This window comes from Hibiscus syriacus, unplaced genomic scaffold (assembly GCF_006381635.1).
Source record: "Hibiscus syriacus cultivar Baekdansim isolate YM2019G1 unplaced genomic scaffold, ASM638163v2 tig00117016_pilon, whole genome shotgun sequence".
NCBI lineage: Eukaryota > Viridiplantae > Streptophyta > Magnoliopsida > Malvales > Malvaceae > Hibiscus > Hibiscus syriacus.
In genome coordinates, this window is record NW_024063525.1 from 191,826 (window position 1) to 216,198 (window position 24,373).

General features: G+C 31.5%; 2 protein-coding genes across 2 annotated transcripts; one reads left to right on the forward strand and one right to left on the reverse strand.

The window, feature by feature from the left end:
- Positions 1-749: 749 nt before the first annotated feature.
- Positions 750-1,220, forward strand: LOC120195584 (dnaJ homolog subfamily C member 7-like). Its single transcript, XM_039197564.1, has one exon. It carries the CDS (start codon positions 750-752, stop codon positions 1,218-1,220), a length of 471 nt encoding a protein of 156 aa, XP_039053495.1.
- Positions 1,221-15,604: 14,384 nt separating this feature from the next.
- LOC120195557 lies at positions 15,605-17,099 on the reverse strand. Its single transcript, XM_039197549.1, has 3 exons — positions 16,832-17,099; positions 16,564-16,733; positions 15,605-15,787 (listed from the first exon to the last, which is right to left on the reverse strand). Exons 1-3 carry the CDS (start codon positions 17,079-17,081, stop codon positions 15,647-15,649), a joined length of 561 nt encoding a protein of 186 aa, XP_039053480.1. The 5' UTR covers positions 17,082-17,099; the 3' UTR covers positions 15,605-15,646.
- Between the last annotated feature and the right edge of the window lie 7,274 nt (positions 17,100-24,373).

Consider the following 24,373-nt stretch of genomic DNA (forward strand, 5'->3'; position numbering starts at 1 on the left):
AGACTATATCAACATGATGTCACTGTATGTGATAGGACTCAAAAATTAAAAAAAAAATAGAAATATTAAAGAGATTTTTTTATATTCCTGATTTTAAACGTCTAAAAAAGATATTTTAACTTGTTACTAGAGTGACTTTTCTTTGTGGGACTAATGGGATTAGGGGCAAATTTATTCTTTGAATTGAATACTACTGTCCATTCATAAAAAAATAACATTTTGATGTAAAGATAAATGATTAAAAAGATATTACGAAATACATACCACATTTACTTAGTTAGCTGGAGAAAGGAGAAAAAATGTTTTATTAGGAAGTGAGTATAACAGAAAGTATACACAGGAAAGAATGACTTGTTATTCATCTCAGTTGGTGCATTACATTTATAAGAGAAGATTAAGCTCTCATTAGCTGCCAATAACCGTCTAAACAAACTAACACTCTTAGCTAATCAACCTAACAGACTAACTCCTCATGCATGTGTGCATTGATAACAGTCTAACATTCCCTCTACTTTCTCTTCCTCCTTCAACAAGGTAAGACACATCCTTCCGTTCGACTTGAATCGGAAGTGCCGATGCTTCCTTTCGTTCGACTTAAATCGGAAGTGCCGATGCTTCCTTCCGTTCGACTTGAATCGGAAGTGCCGATGCTTCCTTCCGTTCAACTTGAATCGGAAGTGCCGATGCTTCCCTCCGTTCGACTTGAATCGGAAGTGCCGATGCTTACAAATATTATTTGGATTGTGGTGATGGAGGCTGAACGTGGCTTACCATCGTACTATAATGTTCTGGGAGTCGAGATCGATGCTTCCATTCAAGACATCAAGCGTGCTTATCGAAAGCTTGCAATGCAATGGTATCTGGATAAGTGGACGAGCACTCCTTCTCTATTGAGTGAAGCCAAGCGTAAATTCCAGCAGATTCAAGAAGCTTATTCCGTTTTATCAGATCAGAGAAAGAAAACTCATTACGATGCTGGATTATTTGATCCCGATGATGAAGACGATCAGGGCTTGTCTGATTTTATGGCTGAAATGATCTCCCTTATGGCTCAAACAAGGGAAGAGGAGAAAGTTTGCAGCCTGGAGGAGCTGCAGAAAATGTTGTGCGATATGGCACAAGAATTTCACTCACCGTCGTGGTTATGTGGACCGTCATCTCTGCCGAGGCACCAACGCCTCAAGAAACCAAGTGCCGATGCTTCCTTCCGTTCGACTTGAATGAAGAACTAGAGAGACAGAAAGTTTAGAAGCGTGAAAGCAAAATTCCCAGGACTTTGCGAAAGAAAGATACCATATTGGAATGTTATAAGAAAGTATGCCAAACTAAAACTAACACTCTTAGCTAATCAACCTAACAGACTAACTGCCTCCTCATGCATGTGCTGCATTGATAACAGTCTAACATGTTTGATTTCAAAAAGTTATATCTTATCATTTGGTTACATGTATTTAATTTAATTATCATAATAATAATCATTATTTATGTTCAAATCTACACAAAACCTGAACTTGGTTTGCAGTGTTTTAATTAGTGATAGATGACCATGGATGACCTGGTTTTGGGATTGAGTATTCAATGAGGTTCTAAAATGTTGGTGCTGGTTTTGGTTTTGGTTTGATTATGATAGTATATTGAACAAGTAAATTTGGGTAGTGGGTTCATGTTTCATACAAGATGGGGTGCACAGTTCTCTAGTAATGTTTATTGGAGGCGGTTGATTACTCAGGGATAGAAAACAGTTGCAGGCCACTGGAGCGCTGGTATTGGGTCTATGGTTTTGTTTTTATTTGCAATATGCTGAAGCACTGCTATTGCCTCTCGGAATTTGTTTTTTGTTCAATCCCGATTTTATCTTCATTATAGAGGACTAAGTGGAAGTGATTAGTTTACATGGTGTTATGTGTGAAGCTTTTAATTGAACATGGTCCTAATTTTAATTTTAACTATCTCAGTCGTTTGTTGCAGATGGAGCGTGTGTGAGCCTGGTACTTTATGTATTGTGACAGATGGTTGAGTGTTTTTGTTTAGGCGATCATGGTACACTCTTTTTTCCTCCAACTAGGATTAGGGAGGTTTTTAACGAGGTCCATGGTTTGTCTTATTTTGTATGGTTTCGTTTCAATAAAATCAAACAAAATTACCTCTTTTAAAACAAAAACAATACCTAAACTTAAATAATATAAATATAATAAAAATAACTATTGATAAATAACATAAGAAAATACTCTGTTTATCTCCCCAATAACAAAAAATCATTGTCAAACTGCTTGATAAATCGAAGGACAATTTATACATGTTGGATTTGTGATTGTTTAACTTGAGTCCTAACAAACAAAATTTATTAACTACAAACACTAAAACAATTCGTTTAACTTAAGCCCTAAAAAACGTAATTACTTTAAACACTAAAACAATAAAGTTAGATAACATTGTTATGTTTGGCTTGAAAAAATTAGCAAAGTTGAAAGTTTGCAAAATTGAAAGTTGGCAAAATTGAAAGTTGGCAAAGTTGACATCTTTTGTTGGTGGCTAACTTGTACACATTGGAAAATTCTTTGTTAGGTGGCCAACTTATTTTTCATATTTGGTCCCTAAAATATTAAGTTATTTATAAGTTTAGTCCTTAAAACACAACTATAAATAGGCCTAAGTATTTCATTACAAATCATCCCAAAAACAAGTATCTCTTCCTCTTGTTTTATTTATTCTCTAACTTTTGGGAATTCTAAAGAATTCCATTTGTTGCAATATTTGTTGATAGTGAAGTTATCATTCGGTGTGGTGCCCGAGGAGAAGACGATATTCTCGTCGAACCTCGTAAATTTGGTGTGTTCTCTCCTTTATTGTTCTTTATTCTTTTTTCAATTGTGTTTCAATATTCAATAGTTTGACAGGTTTTTCCGCTATGCAACCTTTGGTGGTTTTGATCTTGACATTTGAGATCAATTTTGAAACTACGTTCGTGTGGGAAATAACCCGATTTCCCCAACAATTGGCATTAGAGCTTCGGTTGAGGTTATCCTTGTGGTCTTGTTGCTGAAAAGATACAGTTCTTGCTATTGAATATTGTTCGTTAGAATTAAAATGCTAAAATACAGATCAGTTGAGACATCAAGCTCTTCATCTGGACCGGTGGGGAGGATGATGTCAAATGCAAATTTCTCGGTGGAGTTGTTCGATGGATCCGGTCATTTTGGCATGTGGCAAGGCGAGGTGTTAGACGCTTTATTCCAACAAGGTCTAGACATCGCCATTGAGGAAGAAAAACCCGAATATATGGAGGAGAAAGAATGAGAAACTATCAATCGTTTGGCGTACAGCACGATTCGATCTTGTATTTCCAGGGAGCAAAAGTGTGGCTACAAGAACGAGCCTTCTGCAAGTAAGATATGGAAAGCATTAGAGGAAAAATTCCTAAAGAAAATCTCTTTAGAGGAAAAATTCCTAAAGAAAATCTCTCAGAATCGTCTCCACATGAAGAAAAGATTGTTCATATTTGATTATCAACCAGGCACCAGTATGAATGAACACATCACTGTGTTCAATGAGCTAGTGGCAGACTTATTGGGCATGGATGAAACCTTTAAAGATGAAGATTTGACTTTGATGTTGTTGTCATCTCTTCCAGATGAATTTGAGCACCTTGAGACAACGTTACTTCATGGTAAGGATAATGTTACCCTTAAAGATGTAATTGTTGATTTGTATAGTTATGAGCTCAGAAAGAAAACCAAGAATGATAGCAAGTACGAAGCAGCGGAGGCCATGGTGGTAAGAGGTCGCTCGAAAAGTCAAAAACCATAATAGAGAGGGAGATCAAAGTCGAAGTCCAGACTGGGAAAAGATGAATGTGCCTTTTTTCATGAGAAAGGCCATTGGAAGAAAGATTGTCCGAAGCTGAAGAAGAAAGGAAAAGCTGCTCTAGATGCATGTGTTACAGAGTATGATACAAATGACTCTGACATATCATTGGTTGCTTCATCAACAACATTCCATTTAGATGAGTGGATATTAGATTCGGGTTATACCTATCATATGTCCCCTAATCGGGAGTGGGTCTCCGATTTAGTATAACTAAATGCAGGAGTTGTTTATACGGGCAATGACAATGCTAATAAAACTATTGGGATAGGTTCAATTCGATTGAAGAATCAAGATGGATCAACCAGAGTTCTGACTGATGTCTGATACATGCCAGTTTGAAGAAAAATCTCATCTCATTGGGAGCATTGGAATCCAAAGGCTCAGTAGTCACTAAGAGAGATAGAGTTTTAAAAGTCACATCTAGCGCACTTGTGATGATGAAGGGCATCAGGAAAAATAATTTGTATTGCTACTAAGGTAGTACAATTATTGGAGCAGTTGCAGCAGCTTCTGGAGGCGATGATTTGGACACAACCCAGTTGGGACATGCTGGAGAGAAATCATTGAAAACGCTGACAAGTATTGTGGATTATTCACTCAGATGTATGGGTCCTTCAAAGACATCGTCTTTGGGAGGAACCATTTTTTGTAACTTTTGTAGATGACTTTTCCAGAAGAGTTTGGGTGTATCCGATGAAGTCTAAAGATGAAGTGCTTCAAATTTTCCTTAAATGGAAAAATATGATCGAGAACCAGACTAGTAAAAAGATCAAACGTCTTAGGACAGACAATAGAAGGGAATATAAAAGTGACCCATTCTTTGGCGTTTGCCATTAGTATGGTATTGTTCGTCACTTCACTATTAGAAATATACCACAACAAAATGGGGGTGGTAGAGCGTATGAATCGATCACTATTGGAGAAAGTTCGATGTATGTTGTCTAATGCTGGGTTAAGTAAGGCATTTTGGGCTGAGGCTATGACATATGCTGGCCATCTCATCAATCGTGTACCATCATCAGCGATAGGAGGAAAAACACCAGTAGAGGTATGGTTTGGAAAACCTGCTACTGATTATGATTCATTACATGTATTTGGATCCACTACTTATTATCATGTGAAAGAATTCAAGCTTGATCCGAGAGCAAAGAAGGCTCTCTTTATGGGAATCACCCATGGAGTGAAGGGATCCCCCTTTTGGTGTTTAGACACCAATAAGATAATTTGTAGCAGAGATGTTACCTTTGATGAATCTGTCATAGTAAAGAAGGTAACAAATGAAGCTGTCCAGACAAGTAGTACTTCGCAACAGGTGGAGCATACTCCAAAACAGGTGGAGTTTCAGCAGACGATGATCCCAGAAGTTGATGCAGCTGATTCTTTAACTCCAATAGAAGAATCAGAAGATGAAGAGGTTCAAACCCAATAACCATTGGAGACACCAGAACCACTTGCAGTTACAAGGCTAAGGAGAGAAATTCGTAGACCTGCTCGATTTGTTGATATGGTGGCCTATGCTCTTCCAGTTGTTGATGATGATATCCCTATCACTTACCAAGAAGCAATACAAAGCTTGGAAAGTGATAAGTGGAAAAGTGCCATGGATGAAGAAATGCAATCTCTCCAAAAGAACAACACTTGGAAACAGGAACAATTACCGAAAGGTAAAAGAACAATTGGATGTAAGTGGGTATTTGCAATGAAAGATGGATTTCATAGCAAGAAAGATGTTCGCTACAAGGCAAGGATGGTAGCTAAAGGCTACGCTCAAAAGGAGAGAATTGACTACAATGAAGTATTTTCCCCTGTTGTGAAACATTCCTCCATTAGAATATTGTTAGCCTTGGTAGCAAAGTTGAATTTGGAGCTAGCTCAACTTGATGTAAAGACGGCTTTCTTACACGGTGATTTAGAAAAAGAGATCTATATGACTCAGCCAGAAGGATACAAAGATGGTGATTGTGAGAAATGGGTTTGTAAGCTGAACAAATCATTATATGGATTGAAGCAATCTCCGAGGAAGTGGTACAAACGATTTGATAGCTTTATGAGGAGGCAAAAGTACACTAGAAGCAAATATGATCATTGTGTGTATTTGCAAAAGCTCAAATATGGATCTTTCATTTATCTTCTCTTGTATGTTGACGATATGTTGATCGTTTCGAAGAGTCAAAAGGAGATAGAAAAATTTAAGGCTCAGTTGAATCAAGAGTTTGAGATGAAAGATCTAGGTGGGGCCAAGAAAAATCTTGGAATGGTGATAAGTAGAGATAGACAGAGAGGAAAGCTTTGTTTAACTTAGAAGCATTATCTGAGAAAGGTATTACAATGTTTTGGCATGAATGAAAATACCAAACATGTAAGTATCCCACTAGCTTCTCATTTGAAACTTAGTTCTCATTTATCTCATAAAACTAAAGAAGAACGAGAGTATATGGAAAAAGTTCCATATGCTAATGCAGTTGGGAGCTTGATGTATGCAATGGTGTGTACACGTCCTGACATTTCACAAGCAGTTGGAGTTGTGAGCAGGTACATGCATGATCCTGGAGAAGGACATTGGCAAGCTATGAAATGGATTTTACGGTATCTCCAACAAACCATGGATGTTGGTTTAGTTTTTGAACAGGATGAAGCACTTGGTCAGTGTGTGGTTGGATATGTTGACTCCAACTATGCTGGTGATTTTGATAAGTGTCGATCAACTACTGGGTATTTGTTTACTCTTGCTAAAGCCCCAATAAGTTGGAAGTCTACTTTGCAATCTACGGTGGCTTTGTCTACTACAGAGGCAGAATACATGACAGTTTCAGAGGCTGTGAAAGAAGCAATTTGGCTTAATAGGTTGATGGAAGACTTGGGAGTTGTTCAAAGTCACATTAATCTCTATTGTGACACTCAGAGCGCTATTCACTTAGTGAAAAATCAAGTCTAGCATTCAAGGACTAAGCATATCGACGTGAGGTATCACTTTGTGCGGGAGATCTTTGAAGAAGGAAAGATTATACTTCAGAAAATTGCAACAGTAGAAAATCCTACAGATATGATGACCAAGGGGGTAACAGTAATCAAGTTCAATCATTGTTTGAACTTGATTAACATCCTGAAAGTTTGAGCACCTTCGGGTGTATGGCGTTTGTGAGCACAATTAGAGGCACTACATTAAAAGAGTTTCGTGAAATTTGGGGAGTTGAAGAAATTGAGTAGGCTTGGTAATTTCAAGCTCAGGTGGAGATTTGTTACGTTTGGCTTGAAAAAATTAGCAAAGTTGAAAGTTGGCAAAATTGAAAGTTGGCAAAGTTGACATCTTTTGTTGGTGGCTAACTTGTACACATTGGAAAATTCTTTGGTAGGTGGCCAACTTATTTTTCATCTTTGGTCCTAAATATTAGGTTATTTAAGTTTAGTCCTTAAAACTCAAACTATAATAGACCTAAGTATTTCATTAGAAATCATCCCAAAACAAGTTCGTATTCTCGTCGAACCTCGTAATTGGTGTTTCTCTTTTATTGTTCTTTATTCGTTTTTTCCATTGTGTTTCAATATTCAATAGTTTGACGGGTTTGTCCCCTGTGCAACCTTTGGTGGTTTTGATCTTGACATTTTAGATCAATTTTAAAACTACGTTCGTGTGAGAAATAACTCGGTTTCCCCAACAAACATAGTCTTATACACCTATACCAGACACCCTTAAAGTAGAAATTAGTATATATAGTTAAATAAACAAAAATTTTATAACCATCACACACTTACATCATTTGATTGTTGCAAGTTCTTATTCTGTTTAATAACTATGTAAGTTGTCATGTCTCTATTATCCACATTTTGAGCATATTATGGTAACTGTAATTTTCTTAAATTTATTAGATTCTTGTTTCTATGAAGTTAGTTCACCAGGTTCATTTTTTTTGTACAATTTAAGTTTTCTTCTTTTGGTTGTTCAATAGAAGACTTTGAAATGATCATAAATGTTGAGTATGATGTGTTACCTTTAATTGGATTAATAGCTTCTTGATAAAAAAAATTGTGTGTCAACAAAGTAACACATAACAACATAAGTCTTTGAATTCCCTTTGTTAAACGAAATGGCCAAAATTACATGAAGGATGCCATATAAGTTCCACTTCTTACAATTGCATGACTTCTCATCTAAGTCCACCATGAATTGATTAATGAGGCATATGATTTGAAATTTTCTCAATGTTAATGGTTGTGACCAATAACGTCCTGAAATTTCTTATTTTTACTGAACTTTTTTAGAATCTTATGACATGATGGACCATAACATTTATCCGTGGCATTCCTATTAACATAAAATATATTCATCAATTTGTATATAATGTTTTCAACCATAGTTAAGATTGTCTTTCGCATCTAATATGAATATTTTGAAACATTCACATAAACTATTCAACAACATATCACACTTTGATAGGGTGTTAAAATGAGACATTGACCATGCTTTTAATGGTTTTTTCCGAAAGTCATTTGTTTGCATTTATATTCTTTGCTTTCAATTCATCCATAAAATGGTTGAAGTATATCATGTTCGAAGCTGACACAACATCCCATAGTGCATCTTTTAATCCCTTATCTCAAAATTCATCATTTTTGAAGTTGTTATGTAAATGTTTGACAAAAAAATCACTTCTAAAAATAATATATTCCATACTCATGTTAAACTCTATATTAAAATTAATTATTATTAGATAAATAAATTAATTTATATATTATAATTGACATATAAATTAATAGTTAAAGTATGTACCTTTTGTTTATGTGATATCATGTCTAAGAATATTAATTTCAATGTTAATATTTTTACTCAAAGCTGAGTGAACCACTTTCATGTTTTGTGTTTTCACTTTCAACTACTGCATATGCTATTGGAATGTATTCGCATCAATATCTACAACACTTAACAATTGTTCTTCGGATTTTTCTTTTAGATGATAACCATCAATACTAATAAAAGGTCTATAATAAGTTAATCTTATCACACATGCTTTGAGGCATACATACATTCTTTGGAACAAATCATTATCTAATTTACAAATAACATTAGAACTGTTCATTATAATTTTCTTGAAGTGTTTTTAAGGCTAGTTGTTTTACACTAAACAACTTGGATATTGGGATAATTAACACATAATCATTGTAAACTAAACTCTCAAATAAAGATAATGGGGAATTTGGATCAGTAAGAAAACAATGCATATTTTTTTTCACAATCACTCGTAATTCATACTTTCATTTTCATAATCTTTTCAGCAATTATTTTTCGATTTTTATGTTCTAATATGAAAGATTGGGTCATCAAGGTCTTTAGTGAATTTTCTAACATATAAAGTTTAATCACACCCTTCTTTACAAATAATCCTAAATCTTATTTTATCATTTTTCTTAACAACTACATTCACCCTATCTTTAATGTTAGCATTTTTTATAGCAACCTTTATTTACTTTTTATCGGTAAATAACATCCTAATAGAAAAAACTGGACCATTCATATCAGTCACATAATTAAACTCACATCATTTCTAATTTGATTTATCAACTTCTTCATTATCATAATCATCAATACTATAAAGATCAACCGAAGAAGAAATAGCTTCATTATCTGATTCATTTTCTTCCAATCCTAAATTTTCATCATCAACAATTAAAAACATTTACATTTTTGCTCAAACATGGCATCATCATCTCATCAATTTCATAATCATTGTCATTAAAATCACTCTCAATATGATCATCATCAACAATAATTTCATTTTCAGCTCCAACTTCATTAAGAGAACCAAGGTAAAAGGTATGTGAGGTCCTCACACTTTAAAAAAATTTGATCCTCATATTTTTCTACACTCAATGTAGCCATCAAACTTAGAAAACAGATCCAATGTGGCCCTTTGACCAACGTTTTTAGTCGTCGACCGTTACGATGCTGATGTGGTACTTCACAAGGTTAACGTGCAATTTACGGTGACTAATGATGTGGCTGATGATGTGGCAGATGGGTTATATTGATTTTTTTGGTCGAGTTCAAGGGTCAAATTGTTTTTTTAAAGTCAAGGACTTATTTAATTTTTTTATGTTTTTTTAATTTTTTAATTTGAACTATACAAATATAGAAAAAATATTAAATATAAAAATACTAAAAATAAAAATTAAATTACAAAAATATATATATATATATATATATATATATATATTAAGGTGATTGAAAATGTTATTATTGAATGATTCATTTAATTTAGAGACAAATTCTAATGTGAATTTTATTTTACTTAGCATTATAATTATATTGCTATGTTTATACATGTCAATTTTAATGTGATTTTTATTTTATAGAGACGAATTTTCTATTCTTGAAAATTTTTAAAAAATAAATATTAGGGATAATAAAAAAAATCTCATACATGTAGATTACATATTTAGTGAATTTTATTTTCTTAAATCATGTTATATTCAGTAAAATGCTCTTTTTAATTGTATAACTATTTTTTAACATTTTTAATTATATATTTTTTGGTAATTTATACATAAATTTTAATTTTATGACTTTTAAATTTTATTTTTATATGAATTTATAGTATTTATTTAGTTAAATTTTATAAAAAAATTAGTAAAATCAAATTAGAAAGAAATTTAGAGTTTAAGATAAATAGAGGTAAATGTATAAAATAAAATTTGCATAGGATGGACAAGTTCATGTTTGTATAAATAAAAATCTGGTTAAATGAGGTAAAATATAATGACATATTTTTAATTTTTAGTAATTTAATTTTTAATTTTTATATTTAATTTTTTGAATAATTTTTTATTTTAAATTAGAAATATTTTATTTTTAAAATATCAAATAAGTCCATAAACTTTTAGAAAAAACCAATTTGACCCTCGAACTTAACCCAAAAAATAAATTTAGCTGATCAGCCACGTCACCAACCACCGTGGATTACCACATCAACACCTTGAAATGCCATGTTAATATTATAACGGTCAACGACAGAAATCATTGGTCAATGAGCCCACGCTAAAACTATTTTCTAAGTTTGAGATCCACATTGGATATAAAAATAATACAAGGATCATATTATTTTTTAAAAGTGAGGGCCTCACGTACTCTTTTTCCAAAAATCCAATTATAAAACATAATTTTTTATCAATACATAATATACTAAATACTAATTAATAACAACTTACATCTGGATGGTAGTAAACAAAACCCTAAATCTTTATATTGAACTTATTCAAAATAGTAAAGTAAAAAAATGACACTAATTAAAATATTAATAAATATTTTAAAATATTTACCTCCTAAATTATGGATTATCAATTCCCTACTAATTATGTTCCAAAACTTGTCCCAATTTAAATCGAAAAACGTTTCTCTTATGTTTGTTCCACTGATTTTCTCTTTTTATTATGATCTTGAGAAGGATTCAAGAGAATTCAACTTTTTTAGCATATATTAATAGTTTAGTGATGAAATTGAAATATTTAAAAGTTTGAGGATTAATTTAGAGTGAAAGTTAAAGTTTAGGGACAGTGGGTGCAATTAAAGAAAGATTCAACAGTTTTGAATTATGGATTACTTCGGTCCATTGCGGATTTTTTAAAAATCATCTCTTATTTACAACATTACCCCTCCCATGTCTCTTATAAATACAAAGGTTCATGTCATTATCGTTCACACCAAAAATCATATACTTTTTTCTTCCTTTTCATTTGTCTTTTTTTTCAACAAAAAAAAAATTCATTTAAGTTTCATCTTTTTTAATTGGATCAAATTTCATTTATATATATTTATTTTTTGTCTTTATTCTTTAACAAAAAGTAGTTTCATTTAAGTTTCATATTTTGTATGTGGATTAAATTTCATCTTTCACACACGCATATATATTTATTGTTTTTCTTCTTCAACAAAGAGTAGTTTGTTTAAGTTTTATATTTTGTACATAAATTAAATTTCATCTTTTACACACACATATATATATATATATATATATATATATATATTTACGTTAAAGATAAATTAAATTTTTATCTTTCTTCTTCAACAAACTGTAGTTTCGTTTAAGTTTCATATTTTTTACGTGGATTAAATTTCATCTTTCACATATATATTTTTTTGTCTTTCTTCTTCAACAAAGAGCAGTTTCATTTAAGTTTCCTCTTTTGTGCGTGGATTAAATTTCATCTTTAATATATATTTCTTTTTTATATTTCTTTTCTATATTTCTTTTCAACAAAGAGTAGTTTCCTTTAAGTTTCATCTTTTGTACGTTGATTAAATTTTATCTTTCATATATATTTATTTTTTGTCATTCTTCTTCAACAAAGAGTAGTTTTATTTAAGTTTCCTTTTTTTATTTTCATATATATTTTTTTTGTCTTCTTTCAACAAATAGTAGTTTTTTAAGTTTCCTTTTGTACGTGGATTAATTCATTTTCATATATTTCTTTTTTGTCTTTCTTCTTCAACAAAGAATAGTTTTGTTTAAGTTTCATCTTTTGAATGTGGATTAAATTTCATCTTTCATATATATTTCTTTTTTGGTTTTTTTTCAACAAAGAGTAGTTTCGTTTAAGTTTCATCTTTGAATGGATAAATTCATCTTTCATATATATTTATTTTTTGTTTTTTCAACAAAGAGTAGTTTCATTTAAGTTTCTTCTTTTGGGCGTGGATTTAATTTTATCTTTCATATATATTTCTTTTTTTGTCTTTCTTATTCAACAATGAGTAGTTTCGTTTAAGTTTCATCTTTTGTTTGTGGATTAAATTTCATATTTCATATATATTTCTTTTTTGTCTTTCTTCTCCAACAAAGAGTAGTTTCATTTAAGTTTCTCTTTGTGTGGATAATTTCATATTATATATTTCTTTTTCTTTTCAACAAAGAGTAGTTTCTTTAAGTTTCATCTTTGTACGTGATTAATTTATTTCATATATATTTTTTTTTTTCTTTCAACAAAAGTATTTTTTAAGTTCCTCTTTTGCGTGATTAAATTTCATCTTTCATATATATTTCTTTTTTTTTTCATTATTCTTCAACAAAAGTATTTTTTAAGTTTCATCTTTTGTACGTGGATTAAATTTCATCTTTCATATATTTTTCTTTTTTCTTCTTCAACAAATAGTAGTTTCGTTTAAGTTTCATCTTTTGTACGTGGATTAAATTTCATCTTTCATATATATTTCTTTTTTGTCACTATTCTTCAACAAAGAGCAGTTTTATTTAAGTTTTCTCTTTTTTGCGTGGATTAAATTTCATCTTTTATATAAATTTATTTTTTTTCTTTCTTCTTCAACAAAGAGTAGTTTCGTTTAAGTTTCATCTTTTGTACGTGGATTAAATTTTATCTTTCATATATATTTCTTTTTTGTCTATCTTCTTCAACAAAGAGTAGTTTTGTTTAAGTTTCATATTGTGTACGTGGATTAAATTTCATCTTTCATATATATTTTCTTTTTGTCATTCTTCTTCAACAAAGAGTAGTTTCATTTAAGTTTCATCTTTTGAGCGCGGATTAAATTTCATCTTTCATATATATTTCTTTTTTTTCATTCTTCTTCAACAAAGTGTAGTTTCATTTAAGTTTCATCTTTTGTACGTGGATTAAATTTCATCTTTCATATATATTTCTTTTTTGTCTTTCTTCTTCAACAAAGAGTTGTTTCATTTAAGTTTCCTCTTTTGTGCACAGCTTAAATTTCATCTTCTATATATATTTCTTTTTTTTGTCTTTTTTCTTTAACAAAGAGTACTTTCGTTTAAGTTTCATCTTTTGTGCGTGGATTAAATTTCATCTTCTATTAATTCTTTTTTTTTCTTTTTTTGTCTTCTTCAACAAATAGTAGTTTTTGTTTAAGTTTCATCTTTTGTACGTGGATTAAATTTATCTTTCATATATATTTATTTTTTGTCATTCTTCTTCAATAAAGAGTAGTTTTCATTTAAGTTTTCTCTTTTGTGCGCGGATTAAATTTCATCTTTCATATATATTTCCTTTTTGTCATTTTTCTTCAACAAAGAGTAGTTTTGTTTAAGTTTCATATTTTGTAGGGGATTAAATTTCATCTTTTGTATATATTTATTTTTTGTCTTTGTTCTTCAACAAAGAGTAGTTTTGTTTTTCATCTTTTGTACGGGGATTAAATTTCATCTTTCATATATATTTCTTTTTTGTCTTTCTCCTTCAACAAAGAGTAGTTTCATTTAAGTTTCATTTTTTATACGTGGATTAAATTTTATCTTTCATATATATTTCTTTTTTGTCTTTGTTTTTCAACAAATTGTAATTTTATTTAAATTTCATCCTTGTATGTGGGTTAAGTTTCATCTTTCATATGTGAGTGTATGAATCTAAAAGTTTATGTACTAACTTCAAAGGGATAACATCCATCTTAAAATTACACTTATTATCATGAAATTACTTATAAAATAATAATTCTCCATGACATAGTAAATTTGTTTTATTTCTTGTAATTTATTCTTTTCTACCCAGTATAATATTCTGTTTTATTTTAGTGTTATTTTCTAAAATGTTTACATATTGAATAAATATAAATAAAATGTATTTCAATAACAATATCCCTAATAAATAAAATCAGATTCATATATTAAATTTTGGGGTTAATTACATTGTTGATCACTTATGTTTGTGTTTTGTTCACTTTTCCTCACTGATTTCAAAAAACATAATATATAGTCACTTTCGTTTTTATTTAATTAAGAAGTGGTCACCTCGAGTAAAATGTCGTTAAATATTTTGATATAACCACACGTTGGTCCCTATTATTTATATATTCTCTCAATTTAGTCTTACTTTTAATAAAATAAAATAAATTTAATCCTCCAATCGAATGATGTCACGTGTCACTGGTAGCACATGTCGTGCCACGTGTCACCATTCGGTTAGAGGACTAACTTTTCAAAATATTGGTGGAAAATAAATATATTAAATTAAAATAAAGTTAGTCCTCTAACCGAATGGTGATAAGTGGTACTAGTGACATGTAGTATCATTCGATTTAAGGATTAAATTTATTTTAATTTATTAAAAGTATGACTAAATTGAGAGAATATATAAATAACAGAGACTAAATGTGTGATTATACTAAAATATCACGTCACCTAATATGTTGATGGTAGTTAACTCGTGGTGACCACATCTTAATTAAATAAAAACGAAAGTGATTATGTCTTAATTAAATATAAACGAAAATAACTATATATTACGTTTTTTGAAATGAGTGAATAAAAGTGGACAAAATATAAAGATAAGAGAGGAACAATGTAGTTAACCCTAAATTTTAAACGATTCAAGATAGGATTGGTGCTGAAGACATAAAAATCAAAATAGGATAGACATGAAATGGTTACAACTTCCTGCTGGTGTTTCTTTCAGCCTTTATTTAGAATTTTGCTTTTGATTATTGTTTACATAGTCTTTGATTAAACTTTTGAGCATATAGAATTATGCAAATGAGCGGCTTCTGTATGATCTGGATTAAGCTAGAAGATGTCCCAATTTGTCAAATAAAAATCGAAAAATTATCACAACATTTACAATTCTTCTGAATGACCAAATGGTTTTACATCTAACCCAAGCTCTACCTCTCTAAAATCTACGACAAAAAGGCAACAGCATGAAGGTGTTGTAAAGGGTGAAACTAAAGGTTATTTCTTTACATATAATGCTTGTTTTTTATTGCAACGAGGGAGAGAATGACAGGAGAAGAAGCATGCAATATGCAGCAGCACAGCACTGCATTTCAAATTCCAAATTCTGCAATGGTCATCAAGGCAGGCCTCCATTGCCCATCACCACTACCACCGCCATGATGTCTGCCCATATACCTACTGCCGCTGGCTCCGCCACCGCTGCTTCCCGGTCTATTAACTTCCTGCCCCACCTGCAAAAGATTAAAGGACATGCAAATAGACAATGGCACCCATAAGACATTGGCAATTCGAAACCAAGTTTTCCACTACATTTGGATCCTTATCCATTCATTTGCCAGCTTTGCAGTAGACCACACCGTACGAAGAAGACAAGATATTGGACTAAATTCTTATGGTCCAATTAGTCAACCACCTACACCTAAGTTGTCTAATTGGGCTTTTTGAAAGGCACACACGTGCACACTTCGCCACTAATCGCATACAAACAAAACATATAGTCATGTCATTTTAACAGCAATTTAAATTATTTTTCTGAAAAAGCTCTAGCCTTTTCTATAAACATAATCAATGACAATTATATTTGTCACCTTATTTAAGTCACCATGATGAATGGTGATTAAGTTAAGATTCTTCCCTGTATCCATACGATAACATTTTTTAACTTATCAACTCATAAAGATGAAAGGAAAAACATAATACTATACAAACACTTTGCAGATAAAGTGTTTCCACTTTCCACTTTCACCTTCTTTTTATTTACTTTTTCAGATCATAAAAGTTCACCTTCTTTTTTCTGCAGAAAAGAGGAGACTTGATGCAAACAGGCCACACTGTAGTGTTATTAGTTTAAATAAATGTCTTGAAATTCGAGACCCGAATTAATATTATTACTCGTTTCAGAAGCTTAGCTCATCTTTCATGACAAGTTTTTGTTAATTTTCAGGGAACTTGAAAGAGTAGTTCACGCATACAGAGAGTTGTAAAGCTTTGAGCTTAGTTTAATTACCTTAACATCACTGTGGTCGTCAGATTTAGAGTTGAGTTTTGAGTTCATATTGGAAGCAGTGATGGACAAATCCTTTCTCTTCAACTCCATCCCAACCCCAAGCCCTCCGTTTTCTTTCAACAGTTTACCAAGTTTCACGCACTTGTTTGCAGCAAACTCTTTCAAAACTTCTGGCTCAAAAGAAGCCCCAATTAATATCAAATGAATAAGAAAAAGATACTATCCTTAACAAGTTGTGCATGCAAGGGATTAAGCAATGAGAAATAACCTTCGAAGCTGACAAGTCGATAAACATGGCCGATTAACAAAGTGTCATTGGGTTTCAAGAGCTTGAGCTGCTTCACCGGCGTGCCATTTTCCTTCTTTAAAGTGGGTGAGGTGACGACGAGAGCAACGTAATGACCGGGATTCGAACCCATGATTTCATTAGCAGTAACCGACCAGAAAATCCTCTGGATCTTGTTTCCAGGGTGTTGAATCACCACCGTGGATGCCTCAGCTGCTTGACAGTTCCCCATAAGATCTTTTCTTTTAAGCTAAAACTTAGAACAAGTCTGGAAAACAAACGATGAACATATGTGTTTTTATGGAGTTTTACAGCATGGGGGGGGGGGGAAGGTAAAGGAGTTAAAGCGGATAACTCGAAGGGAAACAAGGAACTGAAAAGGAAAATTTGGGGAAATTGAAGGCAAAGTACGAAAAAAAAAACAAAAAGGAATCGTAAATTGGGTCTTATACTTTACATGTTTTGGGGCAGATGCTGACCAAATTACAAGCTTTATACAAAATGAATTAATTGCATCCAATTTTTTTTTGAAATTAAAAAAAGTTAAGTTTTAAAAAATAATTATGACTTCATTTGAAGAAAATAAAGGTTTTGAATTAATTTGAATAAAAGTCGTCATCGATAGTTGGGTTAGTAGATCGAATATCTAAAACGTCTTTTAAAATAATTTTAAGAAAAATCGTTTTTAAGAAAAAATTGGTATGTGTTATCAAAGATTCATTTTTTTAGGATATGAGAGTCGAATACGCACGGGGAAGGATAAACACCCCATAACGCCCAAAATTGGTACTTAGTCGCTTATATATTTTCGTAAATGATGGAAATAAAAATTCAAATAGAAAATTAAATTATGATTCATTTATTGATTAATTTATTTCAAATTATTAAAGAACATTCCATATTTTGAGAAGAGACCACGAGATTTGCACTTCAACTACTAGGAATGCTATCTCATCGATTTCCTCTCTATAAAAGAATGCCCCTTATGTATTCATGGAAACAATAATATATGACTAGAATATAAATTGAATATCGGTGATTGCATAAAATAAATTATTATTTAAAGAAACAAGCATTGCCATCATTTGAGTTAAATAAAATGAATTAATTATCAATTTTATAAAAAATAAACTCGACTTATTTCAAGTTCACTTCGCGTTCGAATGTCGTATGGATGTTGTATCAAATCACACTACTTTGATCAAACAGTGTTTTTCACGCCTATTCTACGATGGAGTGTTCTTGAAAACATTCAAAAAAAAATATATAAAAAGAAAATTAACATCAAGTACAGGAGATATAAAACATTGAATTGAGCATTTTATAAAATGAAATAAATAAATAAGGTCAAACAAAATAAAATAAATGTTAGTAATATATATAATATACAAGGGTCAATGAATATATATATACAAATATATGAATAATATGATATAATATATACACACAACAAAGACCAAATAATAATAATGAAAATAAACATACATAAACATACTTATATGATAAAAATAAAAGTAACATGAACCAAATTATGTGAGGATTAAATCAGAAGAGAAACAAAACAATAAGTATAAGATATATAGTATACAAGATGTACATAATTTATACATACATAAAATATAGTATACAACATGTCATACGACTATTATTATCGCCTAATATAAACATACATATATAATGTAATAATTAAAATATACTTAACCGAGATATAAATGCATATAAGGCATATAATGTATTTACATATATGTAATAATATAAGGTACATTTAATAAACATAATAGTACATATATATATATATATATATATATATATACACAAAAGGTAAAATGAAAGGAATAAAATATTAATATATAGACTAAAATAAATGCAATGTACAAGGTGTCAAACGGAAATGATGCGTGAAATAAGGTAGGATTAAACTAGGAATCAAATGAAATTAATTAACGGAAAATGGTAAAATGCATCCAAAATCTTATGGAAACTTTAAAAGATGCCTTCAAGATGTATGGAAAGTGAATCAATTCATTGAATATAGAAAAATAAAAAGGAAACCAAAATAAAATTGGAAATGAAATTAAAGTTATAGTATTTAATATAAACACATATTCGTGCTATATAAATAACATATACTTATATACTAAATATATCCAAATATTAAAGGTAATAAATATATAAGTATTATCATACTATTATGCATGAATGTAAATATAACGAATCCCAAAAATAAATAACAATAGGAAATAAATTACATACCAAAATAATAATAAAGACATAGATAAGAGGTAAGATGGCAGAAATTAAAGTGTAAATAAAAAGTTTAAAGGGAAAAAATGGTCAACAACAAACAAAATAAATAAATATAAACATAATAAATGCTTAGAATATAAACTTGAAAAATAAAGGACAAACGTGCAAATAAACGAAAAATAAATAAACAATAAATTTATGGACGAGAATGAACAAAGAAATAAAATAAAATAAAAAATAAAAAGCAAGGCATAAATGTAAACAAAAGTAATTAAAAATGTACTACATTGAAAAAAGCTATAAACCAGATGCATAAATTCTAAAACAAATAAAATAGAAGTTCACATACCAAGCAAAGGAGATTAAATTGATTTAAACCATAAATTACAGGTTACAAAGAGTAATTAGCCTAGTGACCAAAATAAAAATAATAGAAATCAACAAAACAATTCGAAATAAATAAAAAGTATAACAAGTGACCAAAATAAAATAAAACATAACATGCAACCTAAATCAAAACAAATAGATAAAAGATGAAATCAGTGACCAAAATAGAAATATGCGGCTAAATAAAAGGGATTTGGACAAGATTTACCCAAAACTTTAATATAAACCTAATTTTATAAGTCTAAAAAACATAATCCTAAACTAAACTAAGCACCCCCTCCCCCTTAGTTTTCAACGAAAGCTCTTCATCTTATATTCTCTCCTTATGGTCGAGAAGGCTGAGATCTCAAAAACAACATCGGGCACCATGTATTGGTGGTCGTTTACCACTCTGAACGCCGCTAGCCACTACTGAGGAGGCTCCACCATCCCTAGATGAACCGAAAAGCTTTGATTTCTTTTCTACTCCAAAACCTAAACAACCCAAATACTAAAAGGCCTATAAAATATTAACTATCTCGAACGGTTCTAAACCAAACCCCAACCTCTATGCTTCCTCAGACTCTGGCGACATCCCAAACCAACGATAAGGGCTGACAACAAAGGTAAAGAAAACCCTTTCCCTATCTTATTTTCTGTGCTTTGTCTTGTTTAGTTTGAAATTAAAAGAAGAAGAAAAACGTAGAAAATGAAAGAAGAATGCTCATTGCTCTTTCTTTTTGTATTGATTTCTTAAAAATAGGAAGTGATTACAAATTTTTTAGAGAAAAAAAGACACAAGAGAAAAATCGAGAGAGCTGAGAGAGAAATCAAGGCCCCCTTACAATATTTTTTTGGGATTTTTATCCCATCCTTTACAAGAAAGAAAAAATTATACATTATTAATCTGACTGATGATTTGGTTGGCACATTTGGTGGTGCCGTGATTTGGGGGATATGGTGGCCTTGTTGTTGCTGTCGTGGAGGTATGGGCAACAAATGGCAAAGCATGGTGTTGGCAGGGCAATGGTGGAGCTGGTAGTGTATGGTGAATGGGATAGCAGGGTATGGTGTTGCAAATAGGTTAATCAATTTAGGTGAAGAAACCCAATCGGGTCTTGGGCTCACCAACGGGTTTCGCTCTAAGACTTGGATTGAACAACTGTATCGGGCATGGGATGTTGTTTGTAGTCGTGCCCAGGGAAAAAAACGAGTGCCTACATCTTCCCTCTTTGCCTATTCTTACGTTAACAAGAATAGGGCAAATATGACAAGGCGAGTTTTTATTCGATTCTCTTTCTTTCTTTGAAATTTGATATTAAAGAAGACACTGCTCATCCATGTTGAAGAGATCTGGCCGCTTTCAGATAAATCATTTGCTAAAGTTGATGTTATTCCTTCTCGCTGAGGAAATATGGTTAATTTGGAGATAAATTGATGACAACACGGTTCCTACGTGATGAGTAAGTGTGATTGTCTGAGGGTGACAATGCTCCTTCGCGTTTGAGGAGATCTGGTTGGTGGACAACATTGTTCCTACGTGATGAGGATGTCTACCATCTTTAGGGATAATTTGGAAACAAGACAGTTCCTATGTGATGAAGAAGTCTGGTTATCTGAGGATGACGCTACTCCTACGCATTGAGGAGATCTGGTCGGTGGATGAAATTTTACCTACGTGATGAAAACATTTAGCCGTCTTTAGGGATAAATTGGAGACAACACGGTTCCTACATGATGAGGAAGTCTTGTTATCTGAGGATGATACTGCTCATACGCATTGAAGAGATCTGGTCGGTGGACGACATTGTTCTTATGTGATGAGGACGTCTAGCCGTCTTTAGGGATAATTTGGAGACAACACAGTTCCTATGTTTAAAGAGAAATTATCTCAAGCGTGACAAAAATGTTTTCGAGAGAATTAATCTCAAAGGTTTCTGTTTCAAGAGAAACTGTCTTAAGCGAAACAAAACTTTGTTTCGAGATAAACAATCTCAAAGATTTATTTTTCAAGAGAACTTGTCTCAAGCGAGACAAAACTTTGTTTCGAGAGAAACAATCTCAAAGGTTTATATATTTTGTTTCAAGTGAAATAATTTCCAAATTTTGTGTTTTGAGGGAAAACTGTCTCAAGCGAGATGAAATTTGTTTAAAAAAACAATCTCAAATGTTACCAATTTTGTTTCAAGTGAAACAATTTCAAAATTTGTGTTTCGAAGAAAAACTGTCTCAAGTGAGATGAATTTTGTTTTGAGAACAATCTCAAGTGAGATAAATTTTGTTTCAAGTGAAACAATTTAAAATATTTTTTGTTGGGGAAACTTTCTCAAGTGAGACGAAATTTGTTTTTAAGAAAAACAATCTCAAATGTTCGTGACATAAGGAAGACTGTCTCAAGTGAGACGAATTTTTTTTTTTAAGAAAAACTGTCTAAAGCGAGACTAAATTTGTTTTTAAGAAAACAATCTCAAGTGAGATCAATTTTGTTTAAAGAAAAAATGTCTCTAGTGAGACGAAACTGTAACACCCCCGAATACGAGTCTGATGTGTAACAACGACCTTTCAAATCATTTACTTATATAAAATAAAAGAGAATTTCAGACTTAATTTGAATAAACTGAATAATTTACATACACTAAATCAAAAAGATTACAAAAGTTGATCAGAGCATATACAATTTAACTTTAAGGTACATGCCAACACTATTTACAATAACAAAAGAACCGGCTATTAAATTTCTTCTGATCCGACCTCTGATAATGTTATGATATCTCTGATGCTTATCCTTACTATTCAGACTTCTTGGATCCTACGTATGAAACACTCACACGCTAAGTCATAGACTTAGTGAGACATGTAAACAAATATTGGAAACTTTAACTACTTAACAATGCATGTACATTAAATACGATAATATCATACCAAATCATATAACAAATGCTTACGTACACATGTACCACCATTATCATTATTACCAATCTTATCATTAGTTCTTATAATTATATACTATTATACATAACATTCGTAATCATCATATAATACATTTAACCAAGCAATACACAGAACATCACATAAATCCTATATTACATTTCACATAACAAGTCATATACATCACATACAGCGTATTTGTTTTTATCTCTTTATTAGCCCATGTACACTTATGAGAACTAAAGATATGTGAGTACATTGAGGTTGTGCACAAATCCTGTCACCACAGCTCGTATATTTGCACCGAAGTGCCACATAGAATGTCCCGAAGGACCACATAGGTATATCCCAAAGGACTACGTAGAAATGTCCCGAATGACCACATACATATATACTCCAAAGGACCAAATATGTGTCTCGAAGAACCGCATATATGTTCCAAAGGATTACATATACGTACCGAAGGACCACGTAGAACCCTCAACTCTTGACATGCCAATTATACCCTTAGCTCTCATATCGCATAACATGGACATTATCATTTATATCATTTCACATATTCATATAAGCACATAGTTCACTTGCACGTAGAACATTTTCATATGATTCACATTCACATGTCACATGGTTTATATCTTGTTCTTATTCTTCTCATAGACATATATTCACATGTTCACATAGTCAACCAATTCATCACATATACATGTACTAGTATGACTCATATCATTTTACATGTAGTCTCATAACTTATTCTCGTGTAGATCATATAACATTCTCATAGATTTTCATAGCTCATAGTCATATATAGCATATCACATAGGATCATCTCACATAACATGTATTCATGTAAATCATGTATAGAAATTGACTTGACATATAGACATATACATATACTCATGTACACGTAAGCACCATCTCAATATCATACTTGTATTAATGTACTCCTCTAATCTAATATAGGAATTAGACTCTTCGCAAGTCTTAATTCAATAAAATAACCTATACATAATATCATGTACTCACCTTGGTCTCACTAGTCAATACCGATCTCTTATCTCTCTCTCGATGACTCTTACTTGGTCGACTTATCTGAACTTTGCTCTCGATCGATATTTACACGAATATACAATCCATATAAATATCATAATTTGAATTACTGTAAAATTATTATTACCAATGCAAACTAAATAAAAAACTAAATTCCAACTTAAGTAATATCTGTACTACAAGTACAGTACCGATACCTCTATGCTTGTAGTATCGATACCATCCAACGGTATCGATACCTATTCTTAATTATGGAATTTTATTGTAAAAATGGTATCGATACTTCCATCTTGGTATCGATACCTATGGTACAGATACTATCACTTCATTATCGATACCCCATGAAGACTTTACCAACTATTGCCTTATAGTATAGATATTGTTCATGCAGTATCGATACCTACACATAGTTATCACATATTACTGCCTTGTAGTATTGTCCGCGAATTGTGAGTACTAAATATGGGTGCGGAAATATGTACAAGTATACACAATCGAACAAGTAATACAGTGATGAGTGAGTATCGTATCCACAGGGATTGGAGAATCTTGAGTAAAGTTTATGCACTATTCTAAAGTAACTAAGTATAGCTAATGATATTCAAAAATGAGAATGTTGTGGCAAAATGGATGGAGATGTCGTGACAAATTAAATTGTGTTTAGTTCAAACAAATGGAAATGCAAAGGCAATATAAAATGTAAATACTGGATTTGATTATCATGACTTTAGACTTCCTCACATGACAAGCTACTATGGGAATGAGTGATAGGAGTCACTAAGGAAAATCTAAGTCCATTTCTCAGAATGATCTTACTTCTATGTCTAATATGCCCGACAGAGTCTACTAGGGTGCCCTATGCTATCTCTAGTAAGGGACTCGACATAGTGAAGATGCCTTGGTAAAACCGGTTGGCGTAAACCCCTGTAGTGATTC

What these genes read in the sequence shown, in the direction of transcription:
- LOC120195557 (XM_039197549.1), bottom strand. Translation starts at nt 17,081, where the DNA reads ATGGGGAACTGTCAAGCAGCTGAGGCATCCACGGTGGTGATTCAACAC. An exon ending in TCGACTTGTCAGCTTCGAAG is followed by an intron (nt 16,734 to 16,831) that starts GTTATTTCTCAT and finishes CTTTTGAGCCAG; the next exon opens with AAGTTTTGAAAGAGTTTGCT. An exon ending in ACGACCACAGTGATGTTAAG is followed by an intron (nt 15,788 to 16,563) that starts GTAATTAAACTA and finishes AATCTTTTGCAG; the next exon opens with GTGGGGCAGGAAGTTAATAG.
- LOC120195584 (XM_039197564.1), top strand. Translation starts at nt 750, where the DNA reads ATGGAGGCTGAACGTGGCTTACCATCGTACTATAATGTTCTGGGAGTC.